This window comes from Podarcis vaucheri (genome assembly GCF_965113315.1).
Source record: "Podarcis vaucheri genome assembly, chromosome: 1".
Taxonomy (NCBI): Eukaryota; Metazoa; Chordata; class Lepidosauria; order Squamata; family Lacertidae; genus Podarcis; species Podarcis vaucheri.
In genome coordinates, this window is record NC_138759.1 from 89,252,818 (window position 1) to 89,278,553 (window position 25,736).

General features: G+C 43.9%; 1 protein-coding gene across 14 annotated transcripts in view; it reads left to right on the forward strand.

Annotated features, from left to right (window-relative positions):
• TNS1 (tensin 1) overlaps positions 1-25,736 on the forward strand; it is a 321,487-nt gene that overhangs the window by 87,289 nt on the left and 208,462 nt on the right. For all 14 annotated transcript variants that reach the window (XM_082237860.1, XM_082237875.1, XM_082237878.1 and 11 more), the window contains exon 2: positions 12,287-12,401. In XM_082237860.1, the coding sequence (XP_082093986.1) occupies positions 12,287-12,401 (115 nt within the window). The remainder of the gene's footprint in view (positions 1-12,286; positions 12,402-25,736) is intronic.

Sequence of the window (25,736 nt, forward strand, 5' to 3'; positions counted from 1 at the left end):
AGGGCTATCTTCCCAATGTTGCTATCCAGGGTGGAATATCTTTTCAGAGGTATTCAAGACAGTGTTGGTTTTGCACAGGGAATGCAGAGGCATTTCTCCATTCCTGGCACAGGACACAGATGGCAGTCTTCCCAGTTAGTGCATCCATTCCCAGGAATCACATTTTGCACAAGGAATTGCATTCTCAGTAGCAAACCAGTTACTGCTTGCTCCCTGGGAGTTCCACCTATAAGGGAAATTGTGGCTGTCCAAATTGTGGATGTGCGGAGTGTGATGTCATAATTGTGGCAGCAGCATAGGTACCTCTTCTGCCTTCCATACCATTTAAAACTGTTATAAATGAATGACCTTGTATTCCTTTCTTCTGTCCCTTCCCCCCTTTATATTAATTCCACTCTGGCTCTTCAGCACTGAGGTGCATTTCCTTCCCCCAGTGAAATCCCCTTCCAAGTATTATCCAGCTATCCACACAACTTCCAGACTGGGATATAGTCTCACTAATATTGGATGATTTGCTGTTTTAATGCCCAAAATAATAAGCAATTAAAGGGGACAGGGGTGTTGTTTGGGAAGGGCCTTAATCTTACATTGCATTGTAGCATGTGTGTGTATGTGTGTGTGTGTTCACAATCAGGATTTCATTTGGGTTCGTATTTTTTTCCTGTGACTTCTCATTCTGTTAACTCCCTCTGGCTTTGAACTCTCTGTGTAGCTATAAAACAGGGTTAAATCACCAAGCGGTGATTGAATCCGTAAATGTGGTTGCCAGGAACTTCGTCCGCAGCTGGACGCAGTGTGGATGTGTAGCCAATATATGCTCTCCCCCTCAACCCCCCAGCCCAGCTTTGGTTTCTCAAATATTTGTGTTGGAATCTTTCCTGCAGTTTAGGTTTCCAGTGAAGAGTCAGCCCTAAATCTCAGTTCTAGTCCTTTCCTTGTGTCTAAAGCCTTTGGCCTGTGTGCTCCAGCTAAACCTATTCTCAGTATCCCCTTTGAATGGCCCCTGGTTCCTAAAAGGAAGCTGCGGGATTCTGAGGGGAGAGCTTGGATACTGCAAACAGCATGGTGGGTCTCCACCCTTTTCTTGTCAGGGGAAAATAGCATGTCTCTGGGTAATCTCAGGATAACTGCTAGGTTCCCAGTCTTGTTGGGCCTCTAAGCTGTCTGATTGCAATCCTGTTGTTTATACTAAAGCAGTGCAAAGTCCATGGTTTTGGGCAGATCTTGGGAGTGGCTGACCTGGAATAAAATAGCAGAGCATCGGCAAGCTGGAGAGAGGCCCTGTGGGCACTTCTCTGCCCCACTGAGGGAAGAAGAAAAGGGGATTGGTCTTGTTCTTCTTGGGAAGGGTTCAGAGATGTGTTCTGGTAAGTGGTCCAACCCTTATCTGAATCTTTTTCTGTGTGTGTCTTTGCCAGGAGGATTCCACCAGACTAGGTATCCTATCTGCAGCACTAAACTCTCCAGTTATAGGATGAGTCTTTATCTAGGCTCACAGTACCCATGAAGATTTTCATTTAGCTAACAGTGCTTTATCCAGTAGTGGAGGAACTGGAACATGGTCCTTTAACCCATTTTGTTGGCAGAGAAACAGCAGCATAAAAGGCAAATACAATGATGGGGCTTAATGACGTCCACCTTTGCACATTTATTTGTCATGTAGCACATCTAGAGTGCAACTGGCTCCTTTTCCCACTCTAAGCTTCTCTTAAACTGAATAGCTCTCATCCTTTTCAAGGCTCATGCTATACCTCAGTAGTTTAACTAATTTTGTCTGAACATTACCCTGGCCATCTTCCATTACAGTATATTATTATATAGAATGAATTCACTTAAGTCACAATCCTTCTTGGGAATTAGCGCACTCAGGTAAAGTGCTGGATCAGGTCATTACTGCACAGCTCTATCTTTCTTGCATGATACTGAATTAGATTGCCTTTTGGTCCCTTTCAAAGTCAAGGTGGAAGAATCGCCCAGGTTTCTCAGGTAGACAGCATCCATTTTAGAATATCTACCCTCTCCCATCATCTGACTGAGAGCAGCTTCCATAGTCCTTATGGATGTAGGGACTGAGACTGTTTGGGAGTTGAGGGATCCCTTCGTCACACCCAGCATTTGTCATTATGTGGCCAAAAGGCAAAGTTCCAGATGTACCTCTTACTCCCATCCCACCCAGAAGGCTGTGTGCGTGTGAAATTTAGTGTTGGGATAGAGTACAGAGCATCTTTTTCCTCTGTCTTTTTCTTTCCCATGCCTTCTGTCTTAGCAGTGCTGTGTCTGTGTGAGTCTGTGTGGGGTGTGTGTCTGTGTGGGGTTTTCAGCCATTTCTGTTCTGAAGGAGAACACTGTCAGGCGAGTGGTCCGCTAAGGCCTTGTTTCCATTTGCTGAGGATTCTTTTCTTGACTTAGGGGGGCTCACGATGACGACGCCTGAAAACCTCTGCTTAACTCGCTTGACGACTCAATACAGGCCTTTCTCTCTTTATGTGTCTATATTTATTTATACATTTTTGCACGCACGCACAATTTCAATTCACATGTTTGTGACCGTATCTGTAGTTCTGAGACACATTAAGAAACAACAGTAGATGAGGGTTTTCTTGAGGGGGGTTATTTTATTTTCTAAAAGCGGGGGTTGGGGCAGGGGGGGAATGCAGATGATGAAGTGTTCGTGACACCCTAAATAATGTTTGCATCCCCAAGCAAAACATCCCCTTGTCTGAAGCAGCTGCGCTGTTTCCTCTCAAGAGCCATGCAGTGGCCTCATTGAGTGCCTGAGTGCCGCTCAACAAAGATGCTAATCTAATTAGGTCTTGAGTCACCATGGAAGAGGGGAGATTTAGTTTTACACTGACAACTTCATATTTGGGAAAAAGTCCAAGTTTAATCTCCCCTCCCCTATGTATCTCTGAATCCTTCCTTCGCCACCGGCTGCCCCCTTGCAACCCCATGAGGCTCATGTGACCTGGCTCATGAGTTGCTGCCTCCCCCCTTCCCCTGGCAGGGGGAGGGGAGGGAATTGGGGAAAGAGAGGGGGCTCTTTTCTGCCACAGCCCCTTTGGAGCCAACATGAACCCAGGAGGTTGAGGGTCAAGGTCTGGGAACTTCCTTGCCAGCCCAGCTTGTGCAAACAGCTGGGTATCGTTAAGGCATGAGGTGTGGAGCGATGAGGCGGGCAGGGGAGGGGGAGCAGACTGGCCTGATTGTCTTTAACTCAGCAACAGTGCCCTAATTTCTCCATGGGGACCATCAAATATAAAAGGCCCCAAAGCCATTTAGGGGGCTGGGGTGTGGGAAGCCTGTAGGCTGGACTCTCGTGGGACCTGTATCATAAAACATCCAGGTTTGTGGCATAAGAAAACAACACATAAACGGTGCCTCCTTCATCCTTTATGTATGGGGTCAGACTCCAGTCAGTTCGACTGTCTGCTGACTGATAATGCAGCAACATAATCTTATTCTAAATGTTTGGTGGAAAGGAAGGAAGGAAGGAAGGGAGCCCAGGTCTCCTCTTACCTTCCTTGTTTTCTTTTGTCATTCCCAGCAGTGCTTCCAGATCTAATCTTTTATCATTATCATTATCATTATTTTTTTAAAAAGAAGAAGTTGTAAGAGCAGAAATTAAGTCTCCTCCCCACAACTTCTACATGGAGTTGCAATGACTTTGGATGAGGAACTGTCGTTGGGTATATTGAGAGGTTTTGGATTCTCGAAGTATAGGAATGCCGGAGAGTTCTGTTTGGTCCACATTTTTAAGCAAATTGGTCTAATCTTCACCATTTCAGGGCTAAGTTGAGGTATCTGCACTTGGTCTTCGGATTTTGCAGTGCAGTTCTCAGCTAAAAAACCCAAAAAGCACAAGACAATGCATATACAAATGTGTGCCTTGAAGAAAAATGCATACAAAAATGCATATTTTAAAAGGAAATGGGTGCAATTAAGATGAAGTTTTTTTGCCGTGTTTTTCAAAAGAGATGGAAAACAGGAGTGAGCTATGATTGAAAGCATGCAAAACTGACACAGGCTGGTGATAGGCTGACCTGCCCATCTCTCAATGGGAGAGACGTTGCTTATGGCCACTTGTGGTTAGTTCTGAACAGAGGAAAGAAAGGCTGCACTATTTCTGTCTGCTGACTGGCTGCTCTCTGTCCAAATTTAGCAAATGGAATTGCTTCATTGTCCTGCTGCTGATGGCTAGACTAGGCAATCTGGAAGGGCTGCCTCTGGGAATCACTACTGCTATTCCTACCCTCCCACAGGCTCTGGAGAAGCAGCCCTTCTAAAATAAGGCATCCTTGAAAACAAGATGTCTATCACTTTTAGTTCTGGGCCAAGCTACGTATGACAGCAGCCATGAGATGGCTGCTGAAAGTCATGTTCTCCCCTATTTCCTCATAATGTGTGACTTCATATATGCCTTTGATGCAACACTGTTATGTTGAGCATGGTCTTCCACAGTAGCTGCTTCTAGTGGGATGTGAGAAAACATGACATGATGGTCCCTTCTTCTGAGAAGCTCAGTGCAGCTGACACTTTGCACATGGCCTGGAGTTAGATGCTTATTTTGGTTTGGTTCTGATTAACGAGCCTGGGGTTATTGCAAGGAATCAGAGAAGGATACAGTAGTTCAAGCTAAGTCTTTTATCAGGGGAAGTCCTAGTGGTTCCAGCCAAATGCCCTCACCCCAGTAGTTGCTGCATGGAAAAATTCCCCTTAATATCAGATGTGCACAGTGAGCTTTCCAGATAATGCAAGGGCATAATCTGAATTAAGTCCCCAGAACCTTCCCCATAACTACTGCAAGTAGACACTCTCTTTCAGTTGTTACGTAACTCAAGGAAAGCAATATTAAGGCAGACTCCAGAAAACATCTTCTACAGGTATCTGAATTAAGTCAAAAGTTACATTTCATATGAAATGTCTCCATCTTTCCTTATGAGGGGCAGCTCAGTCAGCTGGTTGTACTTTCTGATTGCCAAGAAACACCACATGACCTCCCAGCCACTCTCTGGCAGAAAAAATTGCACTGTGATGCCTGCTTATGGCTCATTACCTGTGCCCTTTCTCATTCAATGTTCCTTCCACCCAGTGCTTAATGAGATCACTCTATATATTAGAGCTTGTGCCCATTAGGAATCCCATTGGGTTTGGTGGAGAGGTAGGCAGGAGGACCAACAGTAGGTGGAGCCAGAGATAAGGACAAACAGAGATGACGAATTCTAGTTTAGTCTCCATCATCTGATGAGTTCTACAAGAGACTGAGGAGGAGGAAGCTGATTGTGCCACTTCCTGGACTGGTCATATGTAAGAAGGTAGGCTAGTGAGAGCTTGCTTGGACAGACTGAGATTAGTGGGGCAGTACTTGATTTGTCCTAATAGACCAGCCTTCAGTGGTCCCACTGGTGCCTACATGGTCCTTTTGTCCATTCTCTCTACCCTTCCCCTGCTTGCTGTGCAACATACCAGGAGTCTTGCAATGCTTCAGTAGGATGAGGTGAGGGGGCAGATGAAAAGGCCTGGAGCATTTCAGCAAAAGTTGTGGCTGCTTCCTCTGCTGCTTCCTTGTTGGTTTTAAACCTATGACTCCAGTCTCCAAGTTTTAGCCTTCTAACCCTATGCAAGTCCCATGCTGAAGCTCTTTGTTCAGTTCTGGGTGTTTCTGAATAGTTTTTCTTAAAAAAACAACACATTAAACATTAAAATAGCATCAGCAGAAGTGGTAATAGTAATACAGAGTAGTGGCAGCATCTGGTGGAAGTAGCAGTGTTGTGTGTGAGAGAGAGGGAGGGAGGGAGAGAGAGAGACACTTCTGAAAGGGGGAATGTATCTGCAGTCTGGTATCCAGACATAGAGTTTATCAGCCTGACAATACTTCATTCTTCATGTGCAAATTAAATAAACAGCCATCCCTCCCCCACTCAACTCTCCCTTGAGGCTGAGAGTGAGAGTTGGTTGGGGAAGGAAGGAACGGAGGTCATCTGAGTAGAGGGAACTCATGATCAAGTAACTTTCTTTTAGCAGGGAGATTCGGACTAGGATTTAGTGCTAATAGTGGAAAGTGTTGGGTGCGCAACCTCCCCCACCCCTTGAGGTTTTATTAAAGCTTGAACGATGCGGAGAAAATTGGTGTGTAGTTTGACTTTATCACTTAGCATAATCAAAGCACTACATGAAATGAACATATTTAATGCAATTTAAGCCTCCTCCCTTTGTGTTCACATACTCAGGATGATCAAAAAGCAGTTTAAAAGGATGTATTTCTTCTGCGCTTCCAAAGAAGTGCCTCCAGAGTGAAGTGGTGATTCACTTCAAAATTATCGATTGTGGGAGAAGTCCAAGTTAAGAACTCTGAAATCACCGACATAAATTACCATGGCACAGGAGGATGCTACCATAAATATGCAATTTTGTAGGAGCCTACAAAAATTTGTAACTTGGCCTGTATGGAGAATGAGCTTGGGTGTGCGACAGTCAAAGCAGACCGGCATCAGAAGAACTTTTGATGTGCAGAGTTCTCTGGGTTGGTACACTGGGGAAAGGATTGCTTGAGGGGGTACTTGAAAGAGGAAGAGTGTTAATGGTTCCCTTCTGTTCCGGTAGTTCTGGGAGCTAAGAAAGTGTGGGATGATGAGGATTAGTGCAGTTCAATGAATGAAGGAGACAAGAAGTAAATGACTTGTGAGTGGTGGGATTTGGTGTGGCTGTGGTGTGGTGAGACCAACATACCCCTTCATCTTGAAATTATTCAGAGCCAGGACTGGTTCAGCTAGCTCCTTACTGCTTACACTACAGGCAGCAGCATGGGCGTAGCCAGGATTTTTGTTAGGTGGGGCAGAACTGACATGATTGGTCAGTTAAGTATTTCTATTGTTTTACAATGATCTGGGGGGGGGGGTCCCCCTTGGCTACACCCATGGGCAACAGGTCTCTGGGATTTATTTTTTTTTTGGGGGGGGGTCCTGTCACAGCCCTGTCCAAAGATGCTGCAGATTGAATCTTGGCTCTTTCTGTTCAAAGCAGGATGCTCTGCCACTGAGCTATAGCCATTTGCAACACTTGGCTCCTAAAGGATCATGATACAGATGCTGTGAAACTATATTTTGGTGTGCCTGTGAAAGTCCACATTAGGCAACACTACCAAGGGGGTTCTGCCTGGCTGAGACTGTGAGTCAGATCTTTCAGCATCCGAGATGCATGTATTGAAGCCTTTTCTAACAAGACACAAAAAGTAAATTTTAATAACAATTCCTTTAGCATACACTTACCAAGATATACCCTTGGCTACATTTGTTTTCCATTTGTGGTAGTTTGTCCACAGCATCGTTTGGAAACCTGTGGTTAGGAGGAAAGAAGGGACTTTGTGTTCTGTTGTGGAAGCAAGGGCTGGTCTCTTTGAGCCAACATGGTCTTTACACTCGGGCCCACCCAGCTCTACAAATAGTTTGCTTTTGTCTCTCAAGTATAAAAACAAAGTCTCATGCTTTGGCTGAATCAAAAGATGCTGAGAGGAGCCTCAGTCCACCAGTCATTGCAGGCAACTAGTCACACATAACAGGGGCCCCCTAGATGCAGATGGGCACTACTAGTCACATTAAAAGTTGTGCCTAACCAGTTCAGTAGGGCAACTGGGATATGTATGCAGTAGTATTGCAGATGGGATTGTGCATCTAGATGTGTCTGCAGTGCACACGGAAGGCTGCACTGGAGTAAGGGATGATATCCAAATAGGAACAGCACTGATGGGATGTCTGTGTGCCCTTTTCCTCTTAATACACATAGTGGGATTTCCCACCTTTACCCTGTGCCATTGTAACTAATGTTGAAATTTTGCACAGATGAATTTTTTATTTTTTTTTCAAAAATTCAGAACATTTCAAAATTTACAGTGGTACCTCGGGTTAAGACCTTAATTCGTTCTGTAGTTCTGTTCTTAACCTGAAACTGTTCTTAACCTGAAGCACCACTTTAGCTAATGGGGCCTCCTGCTGCTGCCGCCACGCCACCGGAGCCTGATTTCTGTTCTCATCCTTCTTAACCCAAGGTAATATTTCTGGGTTAGCGGAGTCTGTAACCTGAAGCGTATGTAACCTGAAGCATATGTAACCCGAGGTACCACTGTATATGCATGTTGAATATCTACTCTTTCATTTTTTCTTCTTCTTAAAAATGTGACTCACACATACTCCCCCCCAACCCCCCCCCAATGAAATACAGTGTGGTGAGAGCCAGTGTGGTGTAGTGGTTAAGAGTGGTAGAGTTGTAGTCTGGTGAACCGGGTTCGCGTCTCCACTCCTGCGCCTGCAGCTGCTGGGTGACCTTGGGCTAGTCACACTTCTTTGAAGTCTCTCAGCCCCACTCACCTCACAGAGTGTTTGTTGTAGGGGAGGAAGGGAAAGGAGAATGTTAGCCGCTTTGAGACTCCTTCGGGTAGTGATAAAGCGGGATATCAAATCCAAACTCTTCTTCTTCTTCCCCATTAGCTAAAGTGGTGCTTCAGGTTAAGAACAGTTTCAGGTTAAGAACGGTCCTCTGGAACGAATTAAGTACTTAACCCGAGGTACCACTGTACTTGTACAGTTTGTCCCCAATCCTTAATTCAAGTAGCATCATGGTGAGAAAAGCTAGAAAAATATAAATGTGAATGTTGGCAAATTAATTTGAGCTTGGAGAAATTAACAGGAGAATGTCCCCCTCTTCTTCCCCTTCCCCCTGCATTGCTTCACTTCTAACTATATCCAGGCATCTCACTAAAATGGCTCGCTGTCTGACAGATGCTTTTAGAGTAACCCAGAGCCCACTTGCTAGTAGGTAGAATGTTGCTGCAATCTAAGTGTCTGCAAGAAAAGCTAGCAAGGTTCTTCCTTCAGTGGCTGTCCCTAGGATGTTTGAGGCAACATCTGACCCAGAACTTGCTTTGCTGGTGGATTAGCAACGGAGACTGTCACCCAGTGGTGCAGTGAAGAAATGAACCTTTAAAATAATAATCCTTAGTCTGAGGCCCCATCTGCAGTATACATTTAAAGCAGTGTAATACTACTTTAACGGTCACTGCTTTTCCCAAAGAATCTTGGGAACTGTAGTTTGTTGAGGGTACTGAGAGTTGTAGGAAACCCCTGTTCCCCTAACAGAGGTACAGATACCTGAATGGTTTACCAATCAATCCCTGTTCCCAGGGAACTTTCGGGATGGTATCCCAGTGAAGGAAATAGGTGTCTTTTAACAACTCTCCATATCCTTAACAAACTACACTTCCCAGAATTATTTGTTAAAGTGGTATAATAGTGCTTTAAACATGTGGTGAAGATGTGGTCCAAGAACCAAAGGCTGCCTCCAGGGGATCAGTATTTTGCAGCAGAAATTCAAGCACATGTGAGAAATTTAGGTTTGTGCAATGGTGCAGCAAACACACTTTTTTATGGATTTTGCAGTTTGGAAAGCGATGGGCAAATGCACTGGAAAGTGTGGGTTGAATAAACAACAAATGGGGAGATGTGTAACCTTCACACAAGCAAAAAAAGAATGCTCAAGAAAGACAGGACAAAGTGGAAACAAATCAGGATGAATGCTCAATGAACAGCTTGCCTGGAGGATCCCAAAGTTGATGCAGGAGGGAGATCCGTGTTCATTTTTATGTACCTTCCTTATTCACATATGGGGGCAGATCTGGTTTTTCACAATAAAATGTGACCCGTAATGGTGAAGGGAGCTGAACCTTCCCCTACTATACTTCTCCTCACTTTGTGGCTTTGAGTGTGCCCCTTTTCAAGTGCTGAAGCTGGACTGGGAGAAAAGTGCCTGAGAGCAGCAGAGTGGGGGGTGGTGGTAAGTGTGTGTGTGTGTGTGTGTGTGTGTGTGTGTGTGTGTGTGTAGGAGGGAGCAATCAGCTATCCACACTTGTGTGCCCCTTTTGATGTTAGCATTTGTCTCACCTGCATTTTATTTGTGAATGGGGGAGGCATGTGAAGAACCAGCCACCTCACCCCATCTAGTTTGCCACCCCCCAACTTCTCTCCAGTCATAGGGAAGCAATTTTGCTGCACTTTAAGGATATGCATTATATATCGGCTGGTGCCTGCTGATGTTGGATCCAAGAAGTCCTTAAAAACTATCTCATTTATTTGTTTTTGAATGGTATTTATGAGTACCCTTTCAGCTGAAGTACCCAGAGCAGCGTACATCGAACCATAAGAAGACATGATAATTAAAAGCCTTCAATAAAACCAAAGAGCAGCAAAACATTACATGGCATAATGTTTCAAAACCAGCTGGCACCTTGGAGCTGTTCCATATGTCGCATTTTGCACTCCCAGATATAAAACACAAATTCATAGTGTCATTTGTTTTTGTTTTTTAAATTGAGCTCAAGAGTGCAAAATGCATACTACCGTATTGGCCCGAATATAAGCTGCACCCAGATATAAGCCGCTCCCTTAAAATTGGAGGGGGGGGCAGAATTCCAAAAGGCACTCACCCAATGAAGTGCAATGACACAAAGGGGGAAAACACACACACACACACACACACACACACACACACACACACACGAGGCTTGCCCAGGGAGGGTTGGGGGTGGGAATCAAATGGGGATTAACAAGCACCCGTCCCATTTGAGGTAGAAAAATAATTTGGAGTAGAAATGATATACAGTTGAAAAAGAAAACTAAGGAACCAGAGGAAGGTGTGTGTGTGTGTGTGGGGGGAGTCACGGGATTTGGAGAATCCCATTTTATAGATTTGATACTGCTTTATGTATAGTTTTCTTTGTTTATGGATGTTATTGCATTTGTTACTGTCTTTTTTATTTTTCTGTTGTTACTTTTGTTGAAAACTTAATAAAAAATACCATTAAACCAACCCCCCCCCCAAGCACCTGTCCCAAACAAGCACACTCTCACCACTGAAGCCCACGTGGTCATCCGCTGCTGAATACAGTAACTGGAAGACGCCTGCTGCCCAGTTGTAAAGGAACTGCCTCACAGCTGATTGGAGATTGCAGTGCATAGGACACTGCTGCTGTGTAGGAAAAACTTTGCGTGGGCAGCAGCCACTGCTCAGCTTGGGGGAACACCACCTCACAGCTGATAGGCTTCTGCGGCACATCTGGAGCCTGCGTGGTCCCGAGTGCTGCAGCCAAGCTCTGCCAATTCCAACACCGCCACTATCACAGACCAGCTGATTGGCTCCCTGCAACAGTGCACCACCTCACAGCCGATCAAAAAGCCAGTTTTTGTAAGGTTGCGAATATAAGCCGCACTTTAACTTTTCCGGGTCGGAATTTGGAAAAAAAAGGTGTGGCTTATATTCGGGCCAATACAGTAGCTAGGGGATGAAAATGCTTATTGGGCCTCACACATAGGGTAAAAACTATCATTACATACTTGGGGTCCTTTGCTTCCTTCATGTGTGGACAGTGTGTTTCTTGGTGCAAATTGAGATGTGTGACATGCTGTTGGATCTCCCATGTCATTCAGTTTCTAGAACTGTAATTTCTGTGGATTTCTTGGCCGGCAGAAAGGAGTTTGTCCCTGGACATGCGGAGCATTCCTTTTATTATCAAGGAGCTTCCATATTGTCTTCATCACTCCCTTTCTGGGCTTAGGTAGCATAGTAATAACAATAACAATAAATTTATTATTTCTACCCTGCCCATCTGGCTGGGTTTCCCAAGCCACTCTGGGAGGCTTCCAACAGAAGGTCAAAAATACATTAAAACATCAGTCATTAAAAAACTTCCCTAAACAGGGCTGCCTTCAGAGGTCTTCTAAATGTCGTATAATTGTTTATTTCTTTGACATCTAGTGGGAGGGCATTCCACAGGGTGGGCGCCACTACCGAGAAGGCCCTCTGCCTGGTTCCCTGTAACCTCACTTATCGCAGTGAGGGAACTGCCAGAAGGCCCTCAGCGCTGGACCTCAGTGTCCGGATTGAACGATGGGGGTGGAGATGCTCCTTCAGGTATACAGGACCAAGGCCGTTTAGGGCTTTAAAAGTCAGCACCAACACTTTGAATTGTGCTTGGAAACATACTGGGAGCCAATGTAGATCTTTCAATAGTGTCTTGGCAGAACCGCTTCACTTTCTCCGAAGAGGTTTTGTCACTGCTTGGGTAGTGTGCTGCAAGAGTAACAACATGCATTAGATGAGGTGGATGGGCTCGCCTTGGTGATAAAAGCAGGGACTCCACAAACTCTGCTTAGTAATTTCTTAATCCATTCACTGGTTTCGAAATGGAGAACTCTTTTACTTCTTTTAACAGCGCTGTTGCTCTTTCCTTTCCTCCCTGCAGCCTGAGGACCTTGAAGCATCCACATCCCACACCTTCAAAGTGAAGAGCTTCAAGAAAGTGAAACCATGCGGGATATGTCGTCAGGCTATTACCCGGGAGGGTAGCACCTGTCGAGGTGAGTGAGGCTGGGCATGGAAAGGTTGGAATGTGAAATATAGCTCGTTCGTTGGGTGGGGAAGGAGAGCTGATTCAGTTTGGTGAACAAACTGTATAATGGTACTGGCCAAAATATGTAGCACCCTGGACAATCTTCGCCATCCTCAGCCAAATGAACACATATGAGGCTGCCAGCTTGCTGAAATGAAGCACATCTAGATCTAGGTCCATGTTTCCTGGGAAAAAGATGGGATATAAATCTGAGATAAGGAGATATAAGCTATAGCAAGGAACAGTGATGTTCCCATTTTACAAGTGTGGGGAGGAGGGACCATGTGGAGGTTATAGAGCTCCAGTAGATGTGTACAGATGACTGCTCAATCAGTGATGAGCTTCTAACTTACTACCATGTTTGTGTAACCATGTCCATTACACATTCTGTCTGTCTATAGTATCTGACCATGTAACAGAGCAGACACTCGTAGATATATGGGAGAGCATAGGCACCCTGAAATTCACTATGTGGCTAAACATTAGAAGTGTCCTGCATCCATATGGCAATACTGCGGTAAGTTGACACGGGGTGATTGTGAAGCAAATACAGTGGTATCTTGGGTTAAGTACTTAATTTGTTCTGGAGGTCCGTTCTTAACCTGAAACTGTTCTTAACCTGAAGCACCACTTTAGCTAATGGGGCCTCCTCCTGCGTGCCAGAGCACGATTTCAGTTCTCATCCTGAAGCAAAGTTCTTAACCTGAAGCACTATTTCTGGGTTAGCGGAGTCTGTAACATGAAGCATATGTAACATGAAGCGTATGTAACCCGAGGTATCACTGTAGTCATTTTGTAGCCCCTGTGGGTAATTTTGAAGCCAGTTAGGAGGCGGGAGCAGAGGTGAAATGATGCAGATAACGCTTTTTACCATAACGCTTCATGGTGTTTCCAAGGCTTCCTAGGTCTTCTCAATGGTATTTCAGTGACTGTAGTTTTGCAGTTGGCCACAGGATGTCACACTTAGCATCTACTACCTTTTCGTTCCATGGTAGCTTTGTGTGAATGAAATGGAACCATTGCTTGGTGCAGTTAATTACCCACATTCAGTTGTGGCAGGAAAGGTGCCAGAAGGGGTATTTTGGTGATTTTCATAGCATTCCATTCAATTTCCTTACCAGGAAAGTTTGGATATGGTGTGAATGTGGTGCATAATTCACTTCTGGTAACTGGCAAATTAACCTGAAAGACACAGCTAGGAATCAAAAAGCAAAGTCCAGGGGACCATATGCTTTCAGGTCTGTGAATAGCACAAGCACAACCATAGAAAAATGGGTGCAGAATCATCTTCAGACATTCAGGTGTTTTGGCACTTACACCAATTGATTGGACGGATACATGATGAGACTCAGCAGTTCATTCATTCATTCATTCATTCATTCATTTTATTTGTTTGCCACAACCCCCCCCCCAGCAAATAGCAGCCTGCAACAAAGAAACAGAGTTGCATTTCAAATGAACACTATAGAAACAATTCCATAATAACATAGCAAAATAGTAACAGTAACAATTTCATAATAACATAACAAAACAATACCATAGTGACAATTGCATAATAACATAGTAAAACCAAAATACAATAACATACAACGCTCCTACATTTCAGTACTATAAATATAACAAGATTACTTAAACAACATGTAGCATCCAGTAGCAAAAATAACAAGGGAGCTTTACAGTTTCACCTTAGTCCTGGAAACACCCCTCCCATGATGTTGCTCCCATATGAACTTTCTGAACCCCATAGGAAAACTTTGCCATGCCAAGCAATCACGGAATGTGGGAAATGGGTTTCTGAGGTGGAAGTGATCCAGCATGCTAGCTGCACATGGTAGAAATTACAAATGAACATAAACAACACACAGTGGGCTTAAACATGTGGTAGATGTAATGTCTAGACCAGATTTGGACACTTTTGAAGAGGGTGGGGGTGCAATCTTTAGCAAAAAGTTTAGAAATGTGTGCTTCCCTGATACCTATATATTTAACTATAATACTGCTATTCACAAAGCATTTACTCATCTAGGTGTTCTGTGTGACCGCTAACATATTTTGAAAAGATCCCTAACCCCTTTGCTAGCCCACACATGTGCCGTGTGTTCATGTGAACCCCAGGAATTGCTGAACTGGTATGACATGGAGTATGGGCTTGGTAAATAGGGTAAGCACTTAAAAATGTGATGGGTTGCATTTGTAAGTAATAGATTTTCATGTTTCAGTGTTGCATTTATAATGATTTGGTATTAGATCCTCATCTGCTGGTAGCGACTTCAGCTTTTATCATGCCCAATAGATAGAAGAACATGCTTTGGAATTCTGCAGTCATGACCCCAAAAAGAATTATTGCAGGCAATTCCTGTAGCTGCAGGTTTAAGCACTTGTAGCCTGTTTGTACTCCAGGCTGTTCCTTGAGAGTTTTGCAGCTTAGTACAGACAGTGGTGAAGATATCCCTATACAAAGTCACAGTTTGCTGGTAGGGTATTTCCTTCAGAGCCATGTTACCTATTGCAAAAAAGTGGTTAAGAGCGGTAGACTCATAATCTGGGGAACCGGGTTCGTGTCTCCGTTCCTCCACATGCAGCTGCTGGGTGATCTTGGGCCAGTCACACTTCTCTGAAGTCTCTCAGCCCCGCTCACCTCACAGAGTGTTTGTTGTGGGGGAGGAAGGGAAAGGAGAATGTTAGCCACTTTGAGACTCCTTCGGGTAGCGATAAAGCGGGATATCAAATCCAAACTCTTCTTCTTCACCTGGTTTAGCCAGCCAGTTGAAGTTCCTGGGGTGTGGCTGCTGTCACACGCTGATAGCTTCTAGGAGTCACAGGGTGGGGACGAAAGGTGGACAAACTACCCCAGAAGTAACACAGTGTGTCCCCCACCAGAGGTACTATCCCTCCCCTAACACTCAATACACTCCTTCCTTTGTATAATAAGCTGTTTTCTCTCACATATCCCTTTCTGTCCTCCATCCAGGAAAACAAGAGGCATTATCAGATTTCAGGGACACATTCTAGTCAGGCAGAACATTTTGGGCAGGAAGCAAGACCTGCTAGAGATGTGGCTTGGGGAGAGTTCAAAGGACCAGACAGAAAGGCCTGGAGGGCCATATCTGCCTCTAGAACCTGGGGTTTCCCATCCCTGTCATAGGCCAATTCCCACTCTTAATAATTCACTACAGCTCTTTCAACATTTGCTGCTTCTGTTTTTAACACTCTTTCAAGAACAAGTATGTGATACCCCCTAGCCTTCATCTGGGCGCTCATACAGTCCCGGCTAGCTATACAAGTTGGAACATATCACACACATTTAAAATAGAAGCAATGAATGTTAAAGATCTGGCAGCACTTTCTAGGAAAGAGCTGGGATGTGAATTGACCTACTGTGTTTCATCAAATACACACACACACACACACACACACACACACACACACGCACATATATACCATCGTATTTAGTAGCCCCTTAAAATAAACATCCCTTCCAGAGCACACTTTAATTATATTTGCTTAGGATGTTGCTGCCATGTTTGAAATGCTAATTGAGTGAACACTGACAGCACACAATTCTTCTCCCCCCTCCCCCCCTTCTGGCGCCTTTGAAATCTGCTCTTGACTGATTTTTAGCCTAAATCAGGATCCGTGTGCGCCCCACAAAGAGAGCTTTCCAGCTAAATGTATTCTCTTAGCCTCCCTGTTTTTGCTCCATGCGTGAAAAGACGCAAAATGCAAAGTATCTCGGCTCACAGCTGCAGTCCATGCTTCATATTGGAGGCACGACTCCTTAACACCAAAGCCCTACCCCTGGCTCTGTCAAAACCCCGACCCAGGTCCATTTTGAAAAATAAAAAGCTTCCTTTCACCCAATAAGACAAGGAGAGCTTTTCCTGCAAGCTTGGAAAGAGCTGAGATGGGCACCTGGGGTTTATTATTATAAAGGTTTGGGAGAAAATGTTAAGGGAAATAGCCCACCTGCTTAGGATGGAACAGTTCCCTCCTCTGTTAGAAGGCCTCTGCTTGCCCTCCCACTTTTTGTTACATTCCTGCACATAACACATAACTTAAAACGTTAGGTGGGATAAGAGTTAACTCACAGCTGAGGCCCTGCAACCCTTTGGCTTTAGCAGAAGAGTCTGCTTTTTATAGTTTTAACTTGTTTATTTATTTTACTGGTTTATATATAGTTTAGGGCTCACAACATTCATGTTGCAGTCAACTTGCGAGTGGTTCATCATCGCATAGCCTTTGACTTTGCATCCTCTCCAAAACTTCTGAAAGTTGAGTTGAGCGATAGCATGCAAAATAATGGCTGCCACTTTGTGATGAATCACTTCCGCAACTTGTCCATGTTTTGAACACAGGATGGTTGTGTGAACTGCCCCTTGGTGGTCTCTGTGGAGGGCAGAGGAAGCAGTGCATTTCAGTTTAGTAACTCTTAAAAAAATAACCAGAGTCTAAGGTGGAAAAGAGAAAGAAACTTGGAGGCATTCATTCAAACCATCACAAATTACAGTTTTAGCTGAAGGTAGCTCTGATTGTTTCATATTTGCGTAGTGCATTGCTCTGTAAGTTTAGAAACTCCTGCACTCTCAGCCAGAATGGGTTTTGTCGCTGGTAGAAGGATGGTCTCTGGGAGGAGAAGGATTCTTCTGCACAAATAACATGGATGAGTAAAGTTGAGCAGGAGGTTACTGCAGGAATGGGAGGTCATTACCTTCCCGTCTTGCATGTGACTCAGAAGAGCGCACATGTGCCGGAAGGAATGGGATGGCCCACTGCAGACCCCAGCAGCTCACGCTGTCAGTCTGACACAGCTGATACAGATCAGGTGGAAGTCACTGGGCAGCGAGTTGTGTTCATATGTTCAGCCAAGTTCTTTTTATCGGACCTGGTCAGGTGCACAGTTCTCTTTCCGATGTCTCAGACAAGGAGGAAATGCTTATTGAGACTTCAACAATGCCCGCTTCCTGTGTTCCCTCAGGCAGGAAACAAGTGCAGCAGCAGAGAATGCCTGAGGGCTGATTAAGCCACCAGTCTTTGCTTGGAAATCTGGGCTGATTCAGGCTTCTCTCCCTCCGTTGCATGGCGCTTGCACGTCCTACCCTGGCTGCAGTGTGGAAGGGAGCAGCCACAGCCCCTCTTGCATCTAAACAGGAAGCCCCAAAGAAGGCACTTCAATGTTTTAACCTAATGGCATGTTTGCTGCAGAAAGTCTAGCTGAAATTGTATCTTCTTACCATGCATGTGTGCACGTACATGTAGTCTGGCTTGTTCTGCAAACCAAAATTTCAGTGGCACATCCATTAAATTAGAAATATTTGGGAGAGCATAAGTGGGCTCCACCAGGGGTCCCCACTTGCTACTTTGTGAGCTTCTGTTGGTGCTTCTTTTCTGAGCATGAGCACTAGGAAGCCTTTACCGCCTGAGATAAATAAAGCATCTGACAGTTCTGCTGCTCCAGAGGGGCAGAGAAGGTGGCAGAAGTTGGGAGAGGAGGAGGAGGTGGAAGATGATGGGAGCTTTCAGGAGAAGTCCATCTTAGTCCAGCAGCTGGAAGTTTAAGAGAAAGCTCCAGAAGCAGGCACACAAAACTTAAAGAGGTTGTCTTCTCCAGCTTTTGATAACTCTCCAGAAGCAACCAATCTGAAGACACTGATGGCGAAGGTGGCTAGTCTGCCTCACTTTTTAAGTAACTGGATTGCTCAGAAGTCCTATTATATTTGTGTAGCATTGATGTGTATGTTTTCGACTTTATAAGCCATTGTTTACTGAAGCTAGGCACAAGTGTTGCCCTTCCCATCTTTTTCTCTGTGCTGTGCCACTTTTTGGTTTGTTTTGGTTTGCGCAAAGTGTGTGACAACCTTTAATGTTGCTTGCCCTCCACCTTTGCTTGCAACGTTACCTGAGCTCACATTTAACAAAGGGGGAAGCTGAAGGGCGATGACTTGTCCCACCGAGGATTGGCTCATACATGAGCGTGCCCCACTCATATTTCTCAACATGTGGGTGAATGTATAAATGGATCCCATGGTTTTCAAAAGATGAGTGTCTTGAGATAGTTTGAGGTAGTTTGGAAGTTCCATTTGCGGTCTTGGATGTGAGCTGACTCACTGAGACTTGCTAGTCATCACTTGATGGTGCAGCGATTAAATTAGGAACATGGATATAGGAACTGAATTCTTCTAAAAGCTGAAACCCAGTATTTTGCCTGCTAAACAACACTGATTTCCTGTAACTTGCCTATTTATGCGTCAGCATCTCATATGACCCGAAACAGCACTTGCTGCTTCCTGTTCTGCTGGAGAGCTAATAGCTGCTGGTTTTATTTGCAAACATTTCTTGGTCATTAGTTGCATTACAAGCGACTGGACTGTATCAGAAATGAGAGCTTAATTTGGGTAAAATATTAACAAATGCAACTGTTTCTGGAGAAGTTCTCAGATTCTTGTAATTCCAGAGTGCTTTTCTTTACTCCCAGGAGGCCATTACTGTCCATTTCCAGATAAGAATGGTAAAGCTTTATGCCAGCTAAAAATGCTGTAGAAAAACAATTAAAATTAAACAAGAATAAATGAATTCAAGAGGAACGGAGCTGCTTCTCCTCTGGCTTTAAGGACTTGGCACCAGTGGGAATTTGGATTACCGTACCTCTTGGCAGTTCTTCAGCGATTTGGGTTCTCTGAACCTTTCAATGTGCTTCCCTTTAAGTGGCTCTTGGGTAGCTTGGAGAAAGAAAAAAGCTATAATATTGCAGTGGAAACAGGATAGCCTTTATCTGACTCTTTCTGCAGTGCCACTGGCAGCTGCTAAATGGAGTCTGTTCCCTCCTCCTGCTCCTAACCAAAGTTAGGAGAATCTGGAGATAATGGCCAGATTCTCAGGATGACCAGTGGTACATGAAGAACAGGACATATGGAACAGCTCTCTGCCCCCACCCACAATGCAGTGCCATTTTAAGCGGCCACCCAAACACTGCATGCTAGTGTGTGCCAGGCTAGAGGTGGTGCCATGGTTGCATCTTATCATAACACAGTTCCAGTTATTATCATGCCATTGCCATGCTCCACTAAACTGTATGGCTGGAAAGGACCCAAAAGTCATCTAGTTCATAAGCCAGCACTTGACACAATTGTATTTGTTTGCTTGCATAATGTATATCCTGCACCTTCAACCACTAGGGATACTCGGGTGCCCAATAATGCATACAGCAACAACAATTAAATCTGCAAACTTATAATTAATTGCAGTAAAAACAAAGCAGTACAAATAGTAGCAAATGCTTAATAATGGCAGTCATAAAATCAACCCTACTGCTTGCAGTTGGAAAATCCAGATATGATCAAACACAGCACTAAGGTGTCTTATTTTTATTTCCCCAGATATCATTCACTGAGCCCTCACTCAATTAAGCACCTTTTTTCCAACCTGATATTTTTGAGTTGGAGTAGTTTGCATGCAATTGTGTAACGGCAATCTTCTTGTGATGAATAACTGCTGGTCTTGCAGCAGCTGTTAGCAGCCAGATGTTCTATAGGCAGGCACACGATGATGTGCTTGGCAGATCCACCTCCATCCTACCCTGAGTGATGTAGTGCATGTAACCCTTCAGCACTGCTGCACTTTTTAGGCAATAGGTTGGTGCACAGCACCAGCACCAGCACCAGCACCAGCACCAGCAGAAACTAAGCACAGGCTCTGGGCTTCATTGTCCCCACAGTGCATTGTGTTACAGCTTTATGAGTAGCCCTGAGATCCTGCATGCTGCTTGGCTGGTGGGCTGTCTTGGTGTCATTTGGTTTTGGCATATTTGTAGATTGCCTTGGGTGACCTATTTCAGAAAGACCGTATAAAAATGTTAAAACTAAATAGCTTTGGGTTTTTAACCTTCCTGTTCATTTCTAGTTGCAACTGGCCATTATGCACCTATTGATTAATCAAAACAGAATTATACACCTATTAACATGCCTCTCAAACAAACAAACAAAAAAAACTCCTTTGAATTATGCAGGCCTGAAGACCATAACAGTCCAGAAGAAGAAAGAAGCTTGATGGTTTGCATAATTCTAGTCATGATGGTCATATTACTCTGTCATGAAACTTGGAAATATTAAGTTGGCTGTGTTGACAACTGAGGTATTTAAGAAAAATTGAATGCTGGGGGCTTGGCTATAAGCCTTTACAAAGGAATTCAGTGAAAATTCCTCAATTCTTGTGGGGATAGGTGTGTGTATGTGTGTGTGTGACACACACACACACACAGAGAGAGAGAGAGAGAGAGAGAGAGAGAGAGAGAGAGAGAGAGAAAGAAATTGACTGGAATCCACCGGCCTCTGTCCACTTCTGATCAGCTGAAAAGGTTGGTAGGAAGGCTCAGGATGACTAGATAGTTCATATAGGAACCTATACACAGAGAGATTGCGTATAGAGCAGGGAACTGAAGTGCCCCTTTCTAGGCCTGTTCAGCTTTTCAAGATTAAGTATGCATGCTATGGTCAAGATATGACATTTGGGTGAATATGTATTGCTCTGGAATCATTTGCTGGCTGTCACATTCAGTGTCCTGACCCTGAAGTCCCCCACCCTTTGACTCATTTTGCAAGCAAAGGCAAGAACCCTGGAAGAGATATTTTAATATTTACATATGTTTGGATTGCGTCCATACATTTTTGTTGAAAACAAAGCTGTCAAAAGATATCTGATATTGTTTTAAATTTTTATATATCTTCTTCATTTGAGTGACTGTGGGGCCCCTTTTCAGGACCAAGGTCCTTTCAAACCCACTTTCAATAAAAAAATGTAACAAAATAATTAAAACCACCTATAGATTAGAACTTTTTAAAAATTTAAAAACCAACAGAGCAGCACAAAGCAAAAACAGCATATGTGATAACATGACAGCCTCTAACATCAGATACCATTCCAGTAGCAATAATAAAACCAGGTTTTAAACCCTACTGGCTACCTAACCAAAGGTGGATTGAAAAAAATATATATTTAGGGTCTACCTAAAATAAAACTGGAAAGGAGCCAAACATAACTCCTGGGAGAAGGTTCCACAGGTGAGGGATCACTGCTGAAAAGGTCCTTCCCTTTCCTGCATTCCCTCAAGCCTGATGGTACCCAGTGGTGCACCTGCAAGGCTCATATGGATGCAAGTAACTTGACCCCTAATCATTTAGGGTTTTAAAGGTCAGAGTCGGCACTTTAAATTGGACTTGGACGTTAAGCAGCAGTGAGTTCTTCTGAACAACAGAGCTAAGGCTGCCAGCATAGGCTCACTTCCTTGGGAGTCTTCCCTTTTGTCACTTTTGCTACCTGCTGCAAATCTTGTTTCTTTTGAAGTCCCTCCAGGTGTCCCTTTTATTCCGCATGGGGCGATCACACTGCTTCATTTTCAGTCAGTGCATATCACATAATTGTTCTGGTTTATTGTTGTTGTGCTATTGCAATAATGTGGTAACATTGGGGAGGCATTGCAGAACAAGCTAAAGTATAATAAGTCCACTTTAGATAAGGCTAAGCAGAACAAAGAGAGTTTCATGGATAAGATTCAAAAACTGTTGGGAGGGGTAGATCAGCCCAGATACTGATAGCCCACTTCCCAGAAAAGTACAGTTAACAAGTCTGGACTTGGCTGCATACTTGTCCCAAGTCTCTCTCTCTTATTATTTTTTTTTAAGAGAAGGACAGAGAGGGATGAGGAGAGACCAAGTGCCCTGGCTCCTGCTCCTCTTCTGCTCACTGCTAGGCCAGGTTTTCTCTACTGTTCAAATCTTGGCCTAAAAATGCAAAGGTAACATATCCTGTATAGCAATCCCCTGCTCCTGTAACCTTTCCTTGCTAAGAACAATGGCTGTCTTGTGTATCAAAGTAACAGATGCTGTTTCTGGCAAGGGCTGCAGCCGCCAATGTAAACCGCTCTGGGGTGATTGAACTTGACCCAACCCAAGGCTTTGCTGGCAACATACCAAAGTTTTGGGCTTCACAGGGGTGGCTGGGGAGGAAAGGGGAATGGAGTGGGACTTTGCAGTGCATAAATCTGGAAATGTTGCCCCTTGACAGGGCGACGTCCCCATCTAGAGTGAATTCTGTGCTGGTGTGCAGCACTTTATCCGGGTTAAAGTAGGTGCTAGTTCGACTTGACACCCAGCTATATTCATTCCCATTATAATAAAAGTCAGTGCTTCCGTATTAAACCATATTCCCCGGAAAGAATTACACAGCAAGAGAGTCTTTTTAAACTGTACATAGCCATAAGATTTATTAGGAATAGTGTAGAGAACCAAGCATCCCCTTTCTTATCATCTGTACCATGAATAAACAACAGGCTCTTTACCAAAGATGAAGCTATATTTTGATTTATTTTTTTAAATGGCTGGTCTAGTACTACTGCTGTAAACTCAAGTCTCCCCTCAGCTGTGCAGGGAGATGGCTTTAGGGAAATCTCTTCTCCCCTTTAAAGCCCCAACACACGCAGACACCTACCTTCAAAGTAAGAACAACAGTTCTGGAGTACCTTATAGGACCATTATATGGATTTATGAGAAAATGTTCACAATGTGCTTTGAAATGCACTATAGCCAGACTGGTGTGTATACACCGCAAGATCTCTTTAGCGAAGGCAAAGTTTGTGTTGGATGTAGTTACGTGCATTAGAATCGCCTCTTTGCTAAGTGCTCATCCAATGGAGCTCGAGATCAGCTAGTGACACATTAAATATTAACAGAGCAATAAACCTTAAATGCATACCTTCCCCCACTGTGAGGGTGAACATCTTGTTTAGCAATGAAGGCCACCCAGGAAATTCACCATGGGCCAAATGATGATATGTCACTTGTATATTGTCAAAGTAACTCAGCCACAAAAATCTGAAGAATTGTGCTTGTGTATGTTGTTAGTTACCAGGCCACAGTTGGGTGGAGATGCAGGGCTGCTTCTTTGTCAGAGCAAAATTAGGAACTAAACCCTCAAAATCATGCAAAATCACAAGATGCTATATCATCGAAAAGCATGTTTGTTGTTTGTCCTGTGATTTCTGAGCCCCATGGAAACAGGACTAATTGATTATTTGTAAACAGAAAGGGGTAGTATTTGGGCATGTTGGGTGTACATGGGGTGAAGATGGGTGGGTGGGAATAGGGCACATCAAGTATCTATACATATAACTACTATCAGGTAACAGATCTTCCATTTTTGGTACATCTGGTTCCTGAGTGGTGAGGCTTAGTAGACCTGGCCTTACACCAGCTCTCCCTCTCCATGGTTTCTCCATTGGTAGACCTCTCATTCATTGGGCACACTTGGTGTTTTGATGATGTCCTCCTTCTCTTTTAAAAAATTAATCATTTTGAAACAATAACAATACTTCAAATACAAAAAGCAGAATTGGTATTGACTCCCACCTCTGCCATGGTTGATTTTGTTAATTTCTTTTCCACTAAATATTCTAATTTTCCCCATATCTTATTTTTTGTCAGTTTTATAATGATAATTTAATAATAATAATTTATTATTTATACCCCGCCCATCTGGCTGAGTTTCCCCAGCCACTCTGGATGGCTCCCAATCGAGTGTTAAAAACAATACAGCATTAAATATTAAAAACTTCCCTAAACAGGGCTGCCTTCAGATGTCTTTTTAAAATAGGATACGTACTTATTTCGTTGACATCTGATGGGAGGGTGTTCCACAGGGTGAGTGCCACTACCGAGAAGGCCCAATATCTCACTATTTCTTACTGCTGAATTTCATCTTTTAGTGTTAACTTTTTAATTTGTTTACGGTAAGTTTCCAAATAATCTTGATGATATCCTTCCATCTGCAAATGAAATACTCCATTCTTTTCCTGATTTTAATTAATTGCACTGCTGCTGCAATCAACTTCACAATTCCATGCATTTCTCCTTAAAAAACAAAACAAAAACCCAACATGACAGGATAACAAACAGCACTGGACTGTGCTGCCAGAATGCCATACAGAACTCCCAGCAAAATGGATATAACAGTTACTTTGCAAGACTGGCTTAAATCATGCTCTCAGCCACAGCCCCCCTTGCCCCTGTGATAAATGGACCAAGAGGTTCTTTCTCCAGACAATAGTTGTGTCGTGTTCTACCCTTCTCTTTATTTAATTGTCTAGACTGACTTCATAAATTCCAGTCATTGCTACGACTTCATTCACTTCCCCTCACAGTGCTACAATCCAGTGGCATAGCGTGGGTTGTCAGCACCCGGGGCAAGGCAAGTAATTTGCACCCCCTAACCCGTGGATTTGCGCCCCCTAACCCTAACCCCCAGATGTTGCGCCCGGTGCAGCTGGCCCCCCCTGCACCCCCCACGCTACGCCACTGCTACAATCAACCCTTCTTCCCAGGGAGTTCTGGGGATTTTAGCTCTGTGAAGGGAATAGGGGTCTCCTAATAATGATAGCTCAGTTGGTAGAGAATGAGGCTCTTAATCTCATGGTTGTGGGTTCGAGCCCCATGTAGGGCAAAAGATTCCTGCGTCACAGGGGGTTGAACTAGATGACCCTCTTGGCCCTTCCAGTTCTACAACTCTAACAACTTTCAACACTCTTAACAAACTACAGTTCCCAGCAGGGCCGGATTTAGGTTTGATGAGGCCCTAAGCTACTGAAGGTAATGGGGCCCTTTATATGTCCAGCTGTCCTCTGTCAACAACAAATTGTCACTGTTTTTTGTGTTGAATGTATGCTATATGGTAATTTATGGACCTAATAGGTATCTTTAGCCATTTGCAAATAACAAAATATGTATTTTATCAAAGTAATTGTTGAACTGAAATACAATTAAGAAGTAGTATATTAATAGTGAAATACAATTTATTTCCCTTTAAAAAAATTTGGGGGGGCCCCAAGAGAGTGGGGCCCTAAGCTATAGCTTGTTTAGCTTATACGTAAATCTGGCACTGGCACAGCATTCTCGGGAGGAAGCCATGAAACTGCTTTAAATCTATAGTGCAGCTGAGGCCTTACTTTTTTGGTTCAACCAGGGGAGGCAGGCATTCCCTTGCCTCCCTACTCCAGATTCCTATGACTGGTCCAGCAACTGGTGGCCCTGTAACTACACCTGGCCAGCAGATGGTCACTGTTGGTCTGCAAGCCATACTATGGTTCTTCGGCAGTAAGCTACAAATAATATTCAAACGATGGTACCGCACGGCACATAATCTAGAGCAACATATTCCCCTTTGCTATCTTCACTGAGACTGTTCCCACAGCAAAGGCAGAAGAGGATGGGTATGGCTGACTTACGCCTTGAAGCAAGATCCTGGATATGTTTAATCAGAA